General features: G+C 43.3%; 1 protein-coding gene across 1 annotated transcript in view; it reads left to right on the forward strand.

Annotated features, from left to right (window-relative positions):
- The first annotated feature begins 208 nt into the window (after positions 1–208).
- PDE8B (phosphodiesterase 8B) overlaps positions 209–14805 on the forward strand; it is an 80313-nt gene continuing 65716 nt past the window's right edge. Inside the window, exon 1 of the mRNA XM_037372611.1 lies at positions 209–629. Within this exon, the coding sequence (XP_037228508.1) occupies positions 318–629 (312 nt within the window). The 5' untranslated portion in view covers positions 209–317. The remainder of the gene's footprint in view (positions 630–14805) is intronic.

Consider the following 14805-nt stretch of genomic DNA (forward strand, 5'->3'; position numbering starts at 1 on the left):
CTCCTCCTCCCCCTCCTCCGACTGAAGAACCCGGTGGCCGAAGGCGCTTCGTAAGACGCTGCTGCGGAGGGGAAGGGGCTTAACGGGTCTGGGGTCCCCGGAGGCGGCACGGGGAGACGGGCGGGGGTGCCGGGGAGGCGCCGCATGGGCGGGAGCGGCCGGGGCAGCGCCCGCGGCGGGGGGTGGTGCCGGTGCCGGTGCCGCCGCGGGGTGCGCGGCGCAGGGGCGGCGGCCCCGCAGCCCGGGCGGGCGGCAGGTGGGAGCGCAGCGGGCAGGCCCGCCGGCGCTGCAGCGGGGCGGGGTGCGGACGGGAAGGGATGGGCTGCGCCCCCAGCATCCACGTCTCGCAGAGCGGCGTGATTTACTGCCGGGACTCGGACGAGTCCAATTCCCCCCACCAGACCACCACCATCTCGCAGGGCACCGCCACGCTTCACGGCCTCTTCATCAAGACAGACGCGGCCGACTCCATCCCCTCCGTCCTCGCCTACCAGAGCCGGCAGCAGCCCTCGCCCTCCGCCGGCCCCCGCCGCAAGGAGCGCAGGGAGCCCGGCGCCTCCGCCCGGGCCAGGGCGCCCCGCTGCTGCGGCGTCGAGGCGGAGACCCAGACCAGCAACGCCAGCGTCAAGGTAAACGGCGGCGGGGGTCCTCGGCGGGGTCCCCGCCGGGCGCGGCAGAGGAAGGACGGAGCCCGAGCGTCCCCCGCCTCTGCCGGGGCGGGAGATGATGCTCCGGCCGGCGGGATGCAGCTGCGGGAAGCGGTTGCCCTGGTGCCCACTCACTCACTGCAGCTACGGCGGCCGGGCCGGGCCGGGCTGGCACTGCGGGGGTGGGTGGGGGTGGGGGGGGTGGGGGCCGCGCCCGGGGACGCCTGGCCTGGAGCCCCCCAGGGGGGCGAGCGCGGCCGCCGGGCCCCCCGGGCTCCTTCCGCCGCGGCCCGCAAGCCCCGGCGCGGCCCTGGGCCCCCCTGTGCTGAGGTCGCGCTCGGGGTTACAGCGAGGGGGGAGAGAGCTCCCTCCCAGCTCTGTGGCCCATGGCTGGGGGTGGGTGTCTGGGAGAGGTGTCAGTATGCCGGAATAAAATCTCCCCTTGCTTAATTCTCGACAGCAGAACGCCCCTACTTGCAGTTGGGTCGTCTTCATCCTTTCTTCTTCCCCGCCGTATCCGGCTGAAGCAGCTGTTGCTGCTGGGCTGGGTGCGCAGCCGGCCCCGCACCGCCGCGATGTGCGCACGCAGGAGGCGCCGCGCCGGTGCAGCCCGAGGGGGTGCGCCGGGGGGCGGGCAGGGGCTGCGTCCGCGGGGGCATCGCTTTCCACATCTGGAGGGCTTGGGTCCCCCTCTCAGTGGCTGAGGCGTGCACTGCTGCAACCTGCTTGTCAACAGCTTCATTTAAATTTAGTGGTTAAAAATTATGATTGCTCCGGATTTTTTATTTTTTTTTGTTTTAAATACGAGGTTATTTAAAAATAAAAATATCTAAAAATAGGGTTTTCTTTGATTTCCCTGAAAGTTTTCTAGAAATTAAAGTTCTCATTTTTGCCCTGTTCCAAAGGTTATTGTCAAAACAAATGGTGTGGGGACCCCAGCTGCATCCTAGGTTACTTTTCCGTTGCACTAATACAGCAGGATATCATGTCACAAAGTAATTCCACGAACTTACATAGATCCTGGTATTTTGTTAGAATATAGTTAAGAAATTACCAGAAATCATCTAAGGAAAACATAAGTGAGAGGGACAGCAGGAACAAAAAACCAAACATCACCGCTACAACCCATAGTCAATTTGTTTGTTCAGATGCAGACAAACTTGCAGAATTGTCTGCAGTTACATTGATTATTTTACTCATTCAGAAGCAGAACCTGCATAATCAGTGGTATGGACAAAGTCTGAGCAGAACCGGACTAAAGAAATTGTTGTATTTCTTGGATTTGGGGATTTTTTTTTTTTAATTTTAGAGTGGAATACTTTAGACAAAATACGAATCTTTTTAATGTAGAGGAGAGCAAAACAGAAATCCTTGCATAACTATTTAAGTTGGGATTTGAAAAGATTAATTTTTTACGTGAAAGATTTTTTTAAATGCCAATGCCCATTTCTGTTCTTATGAATTGTTTATTATTTGTTCTTACATCATGTGCTCATATAAACAAATATATTTGTCAACTTTCTCGTTATTAGACGTGAACATATTTCAGATATTTTTGAACTTCATAACTGGCACTGTAATATTGATTTGGATAGTTTCAGTTCCTTTTAAAATTTCAGAATCCCCTGCACCTAAGGGAAATGATGGGGGGTTTATTTAACAACTGCTTCAGTGACACAGTAGAAATGTTTCCATTTAGAAGAACTAAGATCTGTAAAATATTTTATATCATTTTAAAACTGAGTTAGAGCCTCCATTCTTGCTGCTACTCCTGGCACATTTTCCTATAGCTTAATGTCATACTGGAGTATTTGTCTGACCAAAGCAAGGCTGGAGTATTACAAAACTATTATAAGGGCTAAATGGTACTTGATACCTGAAGGGCTATAGGAAGTGGAAAAGTATGGAAATACGGTTCTCCGAAAGTACATAATAACAGTATTTATTTCCATAGAAGTTAAAAAAAAGGAAGAGAAATATTAGTTCTTTTGGTACAGAAAAAGCATCCAGTAATACCACATGGTGTTAACAGCTGTATGGTTGTTTGCATGTGTTAGCTGTGTTGAAATCTCATCTAACTGTATTAGGGGACTGAACAAATACACATGTCAAATGGCTGTTAGTACTATTATATATTAATATAATATTCCAGCTGTGTAACTATTCAACTGACTTTAACCATGCTGCCTCATTTGTCTTCATTTTCTCTTTTAAACTGTTCGTTAGTTGTTTACGCAATCAAGTATTGCATTATTTATGTTTGACCCTATCATTATACAATGTTTTAAAACTCATCCATACCATAATGTTAAACTGGCATTAAAAGAAATCAACCTGTAATGATTTCAACCCAGTGCAGTTCAAATAACAAACCAAAACCACTCCCATGTCAATTTGGGAAAAAAAAAAAAAAAAAAAAAAAGTTAAAACTTACCTTTTAAGTCCATCTAAGCTTTATTCATTGGAGTGAGGTCAGTGTTACAAAGACAATTTTTTTTTGTTTCCTTTTCTTCTCCTTTCCCTAATAAAAAGTTCTGAATTGTTCAGACCATTTAGAGGTGTTGGTTGCATCCTGTGCATGCTGATTGTGAGTAGACCTTCAGTGGTTCTAGTATGCATGCATTTCTTTGTGGATCTCAAAAGCTTGGTAACAAATATCTACAGGTTACTGACAAAGATCTCAAGTGGGCTTAAGTATTGTAAGATGTGTCTGTGCCCTAACTTGGAATAGGAGCCATGGTTTCTGGCACGCAGCCATATGCTATGTTACTGAGGTATTTGGACAGAAACATTCAAGTAAAAACCAGACATTCCTTGCCCACATTCCCCCCTTAATGAAACCAAACACTATCCATGACAGCTAAAACAGTACTGGTATCTCAAACTCTACATCAGCTTCGTATAAAGATAGAGGGCATTTAGCTTACATCACTGGAGCACAACACTGAGCATGAGATGATACTGAGCGTACCACAGCTGCTTGATCCTTTGCTCAACTACTGCCAGTTCTGAAGTGCAACAGTACCAGCTGTTTAACGAGAAATAAACAGCTCCTTGAACACTTCCTTGAGGATTTGAAAAGATAGCAAAAGTTTGCCTTATTGATGTTTACAAATATATCTTTTAATTACAGCTGAAATAAACTCTTAAGCAAAAGCACCTGCACAGATACTCTTTTCCTGAACATCTTGATACTGAAATATTAGCCAAACTTAAAGACTACAGGAACAAATGAGTTTTAAGGGTCTTGTTGCTAACATATCGGGGGGGGGGGGGGGGAGCAGGAACCCCCTCTGTTGATTATCTTATTTTTCTTCTTGAAATGACAGGAACAGCAGGTGTAATGGTTTGGTTCTTAGGCTGTGTTCTTTGAGGGATTTATGAACTTCTTTTGAAAGTTAGTCATGATACAAAAAGGTATTGACAGTTTTCAGGCTTTTCTATAGCGAAATAATTATTAGAAACAAAGCTCAGAAATAAGAAGAAATACAGTGTGGCAGTATATCTTACTAGTGTTGATCTGTGTTAAGTTCCCAGGTGGAAGCACTGAGGAGAAGGATGTGCCCGCGTATGTTAAGCACGTAGCTTTTATGCCTGGTGGATTCGTTTTTTTCCAGTCTGAGGGAACAGGGAAAAGGATGCAGCTGCCAAATACAAACACAAAGTGCTATGGAGAGCATTGAGAAATCCAGGTACTGAGAGAGTTGCATCAGGTCCATGGGTGCTGGCGAGTGCAATGCTAAGCATTGCCTTGATTTCTTCTCTTTAAAGCAGTATTGTGTAAGAGAAGTCACTGTACTTCTTGCAGTACTTGTTTTGCTTGATGTGTACTATTGTTTAAGTGGCTGCTTAGTAAGTTCTGTAGAATATAGAATATGCCAGATGTAGAGTAAACTTGGAAAATATGCCTCCCAGCTCTTAACTTAATGTGATGAAGGTCCATTTCACAACTCTATAGGACACCTAAAACATCAGAGTCCTCTTGAACATACTGTGGGGCTGCAAAGCTGGCAGAAAAATATTTGGACAGGCAAATGTTGAACTATATAAGAGCGCAGAGCCTTTTTAATTTAGGCTAGCTGTTTTCTGAGAGGTGCTGTCCTGAATAACTCTGACCGTAAGGAAAATTGCTAGTAAAGAAGTGCTTTTCTTGGACTAAGCCCAGACTTCTTAAATGAATACACTAAAAGGACTTGTACAAAGATTTGCTGCTCCCTATCTGACTTTTCCATTCCTTCTTCAAATGGTACATGTAAACTTCAACAAGCACCGTGGTTGTGCTCTTAAGCAATGCTATACAGAAGCCTTACAGAATGGAGAAAACCATTTCTTCAGAAAATGATAAATTACTTGGCAAAAGCAACAGAACAGCCTGGTAGAGTAAACTTACGTGGTATTGAGTCATGAAACATTCTGGACTTCCAAAACTGTTCTGGATGATAGGCATTAAGATCATTAAAGACAAAATGCATATCCACCCCCCATCCCCCACCCACCCCCACCCCCACCCACCCCCTTAGTTTATATAGGAAAGGAGAAGCATTGGGAGCTTGTAAGAGAACAATGAGCTTCAACCATTTTGACAGTGAGAATTAATAGATGTCTCAGGACCCCTCCACCCTCTAAGTCCTCTAGTAAAAAGTTATTTCTGAACATTTGGTTTCAGTGCCCAAAATACCAAACAGTTTTATGTAAACTGAGCATTAGCAGCATCTGTTTTCTACTTTGTACCATTTGCTATGCATATAAACAAGACTCTGAGGTTTTACCTTCTGAGGAGCATAATGTGGATATTTTAACAATTTCTGATACTCCTTAATTGTGCTGAATGCAGAGCAAAGGGATTTCAAATAAAACTGACCATGTGGCTGAAAGACATAATGCAAGCTGAGAAGTCGTGCCATATACCCTGGGGAATTGTGCATGCTTTTGGGATGCAGAGCGGAGGTTTGAATTCCTGCAGCTGAAAATGCTTAATGATCACTAGGGTGTGATACAGAAAGTGGGCACATAGTTTCCCATTTGTCTCCTTCAGGTGAGGAATAATTCAGTCATCTGTCATACTTTATGTAGTGGTTTAGACAGCAGAATAACTGAGCACGTTTATGTTGTGAAACTCAACATCACACCTTCTCTGTAGATACTCTTAAGGAAGAGACAAGGCTACCAAAATTGCCTTGTAGACATTTCCTTTCAGCTGGCTTAAGTGCCCCCTCCATGCCTAGGTCATCTGTCACATTGAGATGATGATCTTGCCCTATTGGCTGTAATGAGCATTTAAGCACCTGAGTTGCAAAAATGTTTCCTGTTCCTGGTGGGAATGACAAACTCCAGGAGTTTGTCATTTCAGACAGGTTGCAGTACCTCTTCTATGTCCACACGTTCCTAGATAAGGTAGTTTTTACCAGGCTGGATCTTACAGTGTAAGCATTCCTGAAATAGGGAGTAATGCAAGTGCATATTTTCAATAACTTGCTGATGTTCCATAAAGTAGTCCTGCATTTTGTGTAAAGATACCTCAAGACTGTAGAAGTTAAAAGGAGTATTGCTGCTAGATCCTAGTGATTTCTGAAACGCTGTGTGCTCATGGGTAAGCTTGCCAGATTAGTGCAACCAGACCTGAGTACGTTCATAAGCCTTAGTCCTATATGCAAAAAAAAAAAAAAAAAAAAAGAAGCAGCATTGGGGGTTTTTTTGGTTTTTTGCTGGGGGTTGATTTGTTTGTAATTAAAATTCCTCATTGCACAAGGCAGACATGCTATTTGCATGACTACTGTATTTTTATTTTGGATTACCTGTGCATTCCCTCAAAAGTGTTGCTGCTGGAAAATTCACATTCAGGAGAGTAAGATTTGGTGAAAGTGTAAGTGGTGTGAAGGGGAACCAGAGATGGAAAACAAACCATACTTCGGGTTAAATTTTCTTCTTGTGCCACTGCACTGCTGCCAGATCTCAGGTTATTACATTACTTTCCATGTAGATCATTCTCTGCCTGTATCTCCTGTCCACCTGTTGTTCACTGTTATTTTTTTAAAAGAACCAAGTCTTTCTCGGTTACTTTTTTTCAGTGTAGCCCAAAGTGAAAGAAATATGGTGTTCGTGAAATCTGTAGAATTTTAGTGCAGCTACATCCTTGATGTACATGTAACTTTTCTAAAATTGCCTTCAGGGAAGGCTGTATGTACCTGTGTAGTTGCTAGGAAATTGTATGTGAAGTGTTTTACGGTGTAGCAGAGTTTAACTCTTTTTGGGGAGTATTGTCATGGTAACAAAACACAGTATTTTCTGGACTTCAAAGTCACTGGTAGCACGGTTATGGATTGAGAAAATCAACAGTCACCATTACTGGTGTAAAGATAACCATACAGAGCACTGTGGAGCACAGCATGTGTGTTTTAGGGTGCATCATTTTGTGGTTGAGGGCATGAGCTTGCAGTAACAACTGTCACCTGATGATCTCTTGTGTAGCACTGTCTTCCTCTGGTCCAGTTTAGCAGATGCATTTCTAGCCCAGTAAGTCACCAGTGTAGCAGAGCAGCAACAGCTGACTGTCCCCTTGCTTCTCTGAGGGCATCTTCTTTGGGGCAATGCTCACAGACCATAAAGTACAATGAGTTCGTTCTGTAGGAGCTCTCAAGACTCCCACAAAACACTGGTGCTTTTGGCTTGTGAAGCTTAAGTCACCTCTCCTTTTGTGTGAGGAAGAAATGCTGTCTGGAGAGTCATTATTAATTCTGAGTAAGACAGCATGCTGCACAGCCTTCTGGAGGTAGTGTCTAGTGCAGGTAACTTTCTTCACTTGAGAGGGACATTAGTCCATTTGCTCATGAGCTTCATTTTCCCCTGGCAGTTCAACAATTTGTGTCAACCACCGTTCCAGCCTTCAGCATCCAATTATTTATGAATGTCTTTCTCACCTGTATTGTCAGCTATAAAAGAACAAAATGTATTAAGAGACATCCTGTTCCCTTGGATTACCTCTGACTCTGTGAATAGAGAGTTACTTTGCTGTTAAAAAAAAAAATCCCTGCATATCTCTACGCACTGATTTGGCCATCCAGTGCCAAATATTTCATAGCTTGAATATAGAAAGAGTAGAGCTTAGATTTATGCTGAGAAGCCCCTTGGCTAGATGGTGCTACTTTAGAATCAGTCTCAATATTAAGCTCTTAATAATGTGAGTTACTCACTTTGAAAATACAGAACTAATTTTGATGTAGATTTGCAATTCATTGATCTCTTGCCCTGGATTCATACTGTATCTGCAGAGGCAGCTTTCTTTCTAAAAGGACAGGAAAACAGGACCAATGTCGATTGGTTTCATAGCATGGAAGGGTGGAGCAGGAGTTGCAAAGATCTGGGCTTCCTGGACTCCAGCACGCAGAATTCACAGAGAATGAAGCCAAGCATGAGCATGTGTATAGATGTTATAAAATTGTGTTTAAATAAGAATCCCAAAGAAAGAACAGCTGGCTAAGAGACTTTGCATTAGTAGTGTCAGTAATGACCACTGTGAGGTAAGGCAATGAGATGAAATGGGCAGAATGGAGTTTTGAAGCAATGCAGCTATCAGAAAGCAAGCTATTCAACAACTCTTTGTAAGCCTAGGGCAAACAGCTTACAGCTGGTTTGCATGTAGAGCTGTAACAGGTTAGATTTCGTTACAACTTGTTTATATTTGGAGGAACAGAGTCTGACTCTTTTCTGATTTTATGCATGTTTTAATCAAAATACTGATATACTTACCAGTAGCATATGTTTAAGTGCTACAAAAAAATCACCTTAATCAAATGTGGAGTTGGGCACAAGATCTCTGAAGCGAGCTTTGGAGCTGCTGGCAGCATTCCATTTTCCCTTTGCTCTGAGGTCAGCCATTTCACCACAGGGACAGCAAAAGGGGCTTTCTTCTTCCCCCGTCACAGATTTGGAAGGCTGTCTGAAGGCACTGTGAACATGAATGTTGTCAATGATTGTCAATCTCCTGCAGTTATGTTTAATAATCATTGTGTCCATTTATGAAATGCAACTTATCAGGGCCATTGTGCTAGCCAGAAAACAACAACAAAAAAATCTTCTAGAAAAGGAGAGGGGGAAATGAAAAAGTGAATCAAGTTCCTTTTGAAACTCGGAGACCCCAGGGTAGGTGGTAATGTGGTGGCTAGGGTGTTTTCTGGAGATGTGATGCTGAAGTTCAGTTCTCTGTTTTGAAAGAGTCTGAAGAGGTTCTTGCACATGAGTCCACTGCTTCCTGGACTGTTGGCTATTGTGGGTTTCTCTCCCTCTTAGCTCTGAGACCAATTCCCTGAAATCTAACTGTTCCAAAGAGGCCTGTTCTGATTAATTACTCCTTCCTCCTGTCACAAAGAAAACCATTTCCTAAACAGCTGTTTAATTATATTGGGAAATAACACATGCTTTCAGGAAAAGGTGGCACGTTCCATTTCAGAATAAAGCCGTTCACATGTGTTACATGGCTAGGGCTGCATTTATGTGCCAGGTAGTGTTGTGACTCGTGGAAGAGGTGGGTAACTGTCTTGTTGAACACCTTGCCACAGCCTTATTTCAGGCTGCTTCCCTTTGCCTCAGATTGCCAAAGGAGGGAGGCCAGGATAGCAAGACATCTCAAAAGTTTCAGTTTCTTGCATTCCCGTAGGCATGGTGTGGCGGGCGGTGGATGTGGTGCAATGGGCTGCAGCTGCTGGACAGTGCTTCCATTCCCCACAGAGCTCTGGACGGCAGTCACAGTGTGCTGGTGGAAGTCTTGGAGATCTTTAGTTATCTTTGTTCTGGTGGTTTTCGCAGACATGAAAAAGGTGAGCTAGAGTACTATGGGGATGAGTGGATGGTTAGAGAAGCTATGGATGAAGTGAAGATCTGATTGATTACTTGAACAACAATGTCTCAATCTGCTTAGCCTGTCTTAGATCTTCACTTCATCCATTAAGTAAAAAGAAAGTAATCAGTCTAGCCTAAATTGGGATGGTTGTAGAAGTAGCATCTGTTATGGGCTGGAGGAGGCTGGGACAGAGGCTTAAGCCAAAGGGAACAGGGCTGAAAGGGCAGGTGGGTAGACAGGTGTTTTGGGAACAAAAAAGATTTGTCTTGGTGGCACAGAATGCTGATGACACTTGGAAGTCTTGAGGAGATGTGATGTCTGAATCTAATGATTTCTGTCAAGATTTTATAGCTACCCAACAAAAAATGCAGCTTGCAACTCAGTGCCAAGAATTTTTGTGGGTTGTAGCAATCCTCTTGAACATGCTGTTTCTGGAGTTTATTTCTGGTAGTCCTGGTGAGCTTCTAAAACAATTCCATCATACATCAGTTTCACTGCAACAGGAAATGTCTAGATGGAGTTCTGGGTACAAAGTTGTAGTAACATATCCACTGCTGACTCAAGTCACCTAATAGTCTGTGCTTTTCTGTGGTTCCATTCCCCACCCCGTCACAACAGCAGAGGACTCCTAAACCTATGTAACGATACTTGAGAGCAAGAGAAAAGTACGTAATATTTGTCTAGACAAATTGAAGACTACTGACCTCTCTGTTTGCAAGCTCTGTACTCTTGAAAGGAAAAAAATTCTTAGCTTCAAGTGTTTTTTCTCCTTATCTGAAGTACTGCTCCAGAAAAACCATGTTGGTTTGTTGTGGTGTCATGATAGCCGGGGGAAGAATGTTGGTAGTTAAATCAGTGCTTTTACTGTAGGACAGGAAAGGAAGCTTGCTGGGAGGGTCATCTTATCCTGTAGAGGCAGAAGGGGAGAAAAGAAACACCTCAAAACAACCAAAACAAAACCCCACAAACCAACCAAACCAAAAGTATCCCGCCAGCCAAAACAACAACAACCAAAAAAACCAACCACCAAAACCCCTAAGCAGGGCATAACAATCAAAACTGTTGTATATGGAGATACTTGTGGTACAACTTTGTGAAATGACAGCATGCATGGCTGTATTCCAGGCCCAAACAGGATATTGCCAGGAGATCACTCACCCAGTGTATTAGCTCTGTGGGTCTGGTGCATGGGAATGAATTCAATCTTAATGTCAGTTTTTAGTTTCAAAAGTGATTTTGTATAAATGTTGTCACTTTATTTGGTGCAGCAGTTTCTTTTGTGCATTTTGGTGGTTTTGCTCATTTCAGTGTGACAGAGCTACCAGCTACCTACCCTGGTCCTTCAGGTGGGCTTGGAGTGAGCAACCGAACTTGTTTGTTTCTCACACCATTAGCAGATTGAAAAATGTGTGTTTGGTCGATACTACTGAGGACTCAAGCTCTAGACAAGAGTTGTGCCAGTCTTAAAAATAATATATTTAAATCTCATCATTTTAAGTTAGATTCTGTGCATCCTGGTGTTCGAGATATCAGACTTTCTCTTTCAGGTATAAAGCCAGATGTTTAAGAAAGTTGGAACATCATAAAATTATTAATAACATGAAAACTACCGGGACTGTTCAGTGTTACACTCAAGCAGAAATTGTAAGGATATTGTATAACCTCTGGTATGATCCTGCAGTGAATTAGATCTATATGCTCCCCTTGGGGGTTTAGGCCTCACAAATGTATGCGGAACAAAGTCTTGTATTTCAGTGTGTTCTTCGATGTCGTCCTAATACCTACTGTTTTGTCCCAACACATGCTTACAGAGTTTTGGGAAGAAGAACTAGTAGGTGGCGAGAAACTCTCTTAAAAAGTAGTTCAGACCAGCATTTTTGGACTGTGCTTGCATTTGTTTGTTTCTTTCCTACCCTGTCAACTCGGGAGGATCCTTTGTTGTCTGTTTGCAGATAGGCATTAAATAGAACACCTGATGCACGTACAGATATTTTTTGGCCCTCTGGCATTTTAGTGGCTTAGGGACCATCCGTAAGTTCAAAGAGTTCAGTAATCAATCATCTTCAAAGAAGGGAATCCTTTTCATGGGTGCCACCAGATTTATACAAGAGACTATTTTTAGATCAAGGACTTTTTCCCCCCTTAGAGCTGTAAGACATCTGTGGCCTCGCCTTAGATTTGAAAAATCTGCTGTGCTGAAAGTAACTCCTTTAAGGCCATCCTTTCATGTTCACTTTATTATTATTTTTCATTTGATTGCAAAGAGTCTGCAGATAGCTTAAAATTGAAAAGGTCTCTGTAAGTAGCTTATTTTTAAAGTCTTGTCAGGGAACACTGGTTTTCTGCATGGTTAGTGCAGATACTGGACTGTGAAAGGATGACCCTTAATTACCGTGCTCACATTCATTCTCTGGTGTCAATACATAGTGCAGCTTACCTGTCCAAATCTGAGATACGTGTGTGTTTACAAATCTGTATTTTATGATACATATATGTTTTTTAGCATATAACATATTTAACAGCAATTGAGTAAAGAATGTCTTCAACACACCCTCGTTTTATTGGGGAACTCACATAGTATAGCTGCACAGGATTCACTGAAACAGACTGAAGGAAAATGGAGGCAACTTGCTCACAGTTGCAAGGTATTTCAGTTTGCATTTCTAATGTTGTGAAATGGATACTAGTCATATATGATCATCTCACTGAAAGGTGGTCAAGAATTGGAAGAGGCTACCCAGGGAGGTGGTGGAATCTCCATCCCTCAGTGTCTAAAACACTTGTAGATGTGGAGCTTAGTGACGTGGTTTAGTGGTGGACTTGGTAGTCCTGGCTTAATGGTTGGACTTCACGATCTTAAAGGTCTTTTCCCATGATTCTACCTTTGAGTTTGGGCTGGAGAGTTACTGCTGTAAGATACTCTCATAAGGCAGATTTAGGAATATCTTGAGTGCTAAACAGCAGTAGCAAACTATTGTGCATGTCAGAAATTTTTAGGAGAGACATCAGGTTAACTTTGATTATGGACACACATTGTAGGAACATTTAACAGAGCTAGCTTTCTAACTGAACTGAATACCAGAATGTGAAAAAGATACATGTAATTATTTTTTAAGGTGCTTACAAAGAAGTACTCTGGATTTTTTGTGTGTTTTCTTATCATTGAAGGAAGAACAGCATTTCATTTCAAAATCTAATAAAAGAGCTTAAAATACAAAACAGCGCTCAATGATACAACAGTAAAAACTCTGTACCTTTTTGCACGTCCAGCCCCAGTGCAGAAATGTGCACTTCATACATGTAGCTTGGTAAAAATGACCAAATTCAAAAGTCACCGCTCCATATGTTAGGATACAAATCTTGCTCCTGGAAAGACTCTACTGACATCAGTGAGTGAAGATTTGGACTTTTTCAGATAGGAAGGTAGCAATGGGGAAATTCTCAAATTTTCTGAAAGTTTCCTCGCATTTTATTTTTAATTCAACAGAAATAAATAATTTGGCTTTGATATCTCCTCTTCTGGTTAATGGTCTGTCAGGGACCAAACTGCTGGCAGTGTATCTCCCACACAGCCCTGAGCTCCTTAGCTGTAGCTAGTAGTTGGCCTGGGCAGTGCTGCTTCTCCGAATGTGTCCTGGCTTTGGCTGGGGCAGAGTTAATTTTCTTCTTAGTAGCCGGCACAGTGCTCTGTTTTGGATTTATCATGAGAATAGTGTCAATAACGCACTGATGCTTTCGTTGTTGACAAGTAGTGCTTACCCTAAGTCAGGGACTTTTCAGTTTCCCATGCTCTGCCAGTGAGCACAAGAAGCGGGGAGAGAGCATGGCCAGGAGAGCTGACCCAAACTAGCCAAAGGGATGTTCCATACTGTAGAACATCATGCTGAGTGTATAAACTGGGGGGGCTGGCTGGGAGTGGGCCGATCGCTGCTTGGGGACTGGCTGGGCATCGGCCAGTGGGTGGTGAGCAGCTGTATTGTGCATCACTTGTTTTTTCCCTTGGGTTTTATTCCTCTCTCTCTCTCCTTTTCATTACAATGTTGTTGTTATTATTATTATTACTTTATTTCAATTATTAAAGTGTTCTTATCTCAACCTATGGATTTTACCTTTTTCCAATACTTCTTCCCATCCCACTGGGGTGGGGGCAGGCTGGGTGAGCGAGTGGCTGCGTGGTACTTACCGGCTCGCTGGGGCTAAACCATGACAGAATGCCCCACTCCTAATCCTTCCTGGTGCCTGTTCAACAGTTCTTGATGAGTGGAGGAGGTAGTGCCGTGACATAGGTGCAACCTGCCAAATTTGCATGACTTGGAGATGCTGGCAGTGATTCTTGCCACCACTCCCTTTTGTTGACCTGCCACTCTCTCTCATACAGGATTTTTGTTTTTCACTCATTCTTTCAGCGTGGGATCATTGAAGAGGGTAGTCTGCCTTCTTGGGCCAATGGGAAATCCTTTTCTATGTTTGCATGCATACTTGGTGTATGCTTGTCTGCAGGGTGCGTGAGCCATCCTCCTCTGGCGGTAACTCCCCTCCAGTTTTGACTGGTGGGCGTTCCCCCCATTTGACCAGTTGCAGAGCTGTTACCACTGCTGAGACTGGGATCAAAGCAGGGCACATTTAAATGTGTGGATCTCTTGGTTATTTTTAGTCACAGTTCACATCACCTGCTGCCAAGTCTTTTAATTCATTCTTTGATGATTAGTTACATTTTTTTCTCACTCTGGAGGAGAGCAGTTCTATCTGCCTGTTCCAGGTACTATCAAATCTGATGAGTACCTGACAACAGGAGGCATATCTTTTCTGCTACCAGCATGTATGCCATGAACAAGAAAAAATCATGGCATGGATGTGTGACTTCAAACAGTACTTTCGTTGCTGCCTATCACAGGATTAAGCATGAAACAAGAAAGTCTTCTGTGCATTTTCTCTAAACTCCTTCCAAACTTCTCCTGCTTGTCTGCTCAGAAAGTTTCTTGGCAACTGACTTGTATGCTGATGGGAAGCTAGTGGGAATTGGATTCCCTGCTTATTTGGAACTGTCACTTCAGCAAGAGAAATATTTCAAAGATAAAATTCTGGAAAAATATTTCAAGTCAGAACTTGCTGTAGTCAGTCTCAGATTCTGTTTGTATTTTGATAAAATTGTCCACCTGATTTACTGCTTCTTCACAAGGCTTTACTTCTAATAAATAAAAATTTTCTGGTGGCTGGAAGGATCCAGCTGGAAAATTTCTGTCTGGCAATGCTGACATCGACAACAATATTATGTAGTTGGGAGGCCCAAAGACACATTACCTTAGAGATGCCTACAGTAGT

This window comes from Falco rusticolus, chromosome Z (assembly GCF_015220075.1).
Source record: "Falco rusticolus isolate bFalRus1 chromosome Z, bFalRus1.pri, whole genome shotgun sequence".
NCBI classification, from domain to species: domain Eukaryota; kingdom Metazoa; phylum Chordata; class Aves; order Falconiformes; family Falconidae; genus Falco; species Falco rusticolus.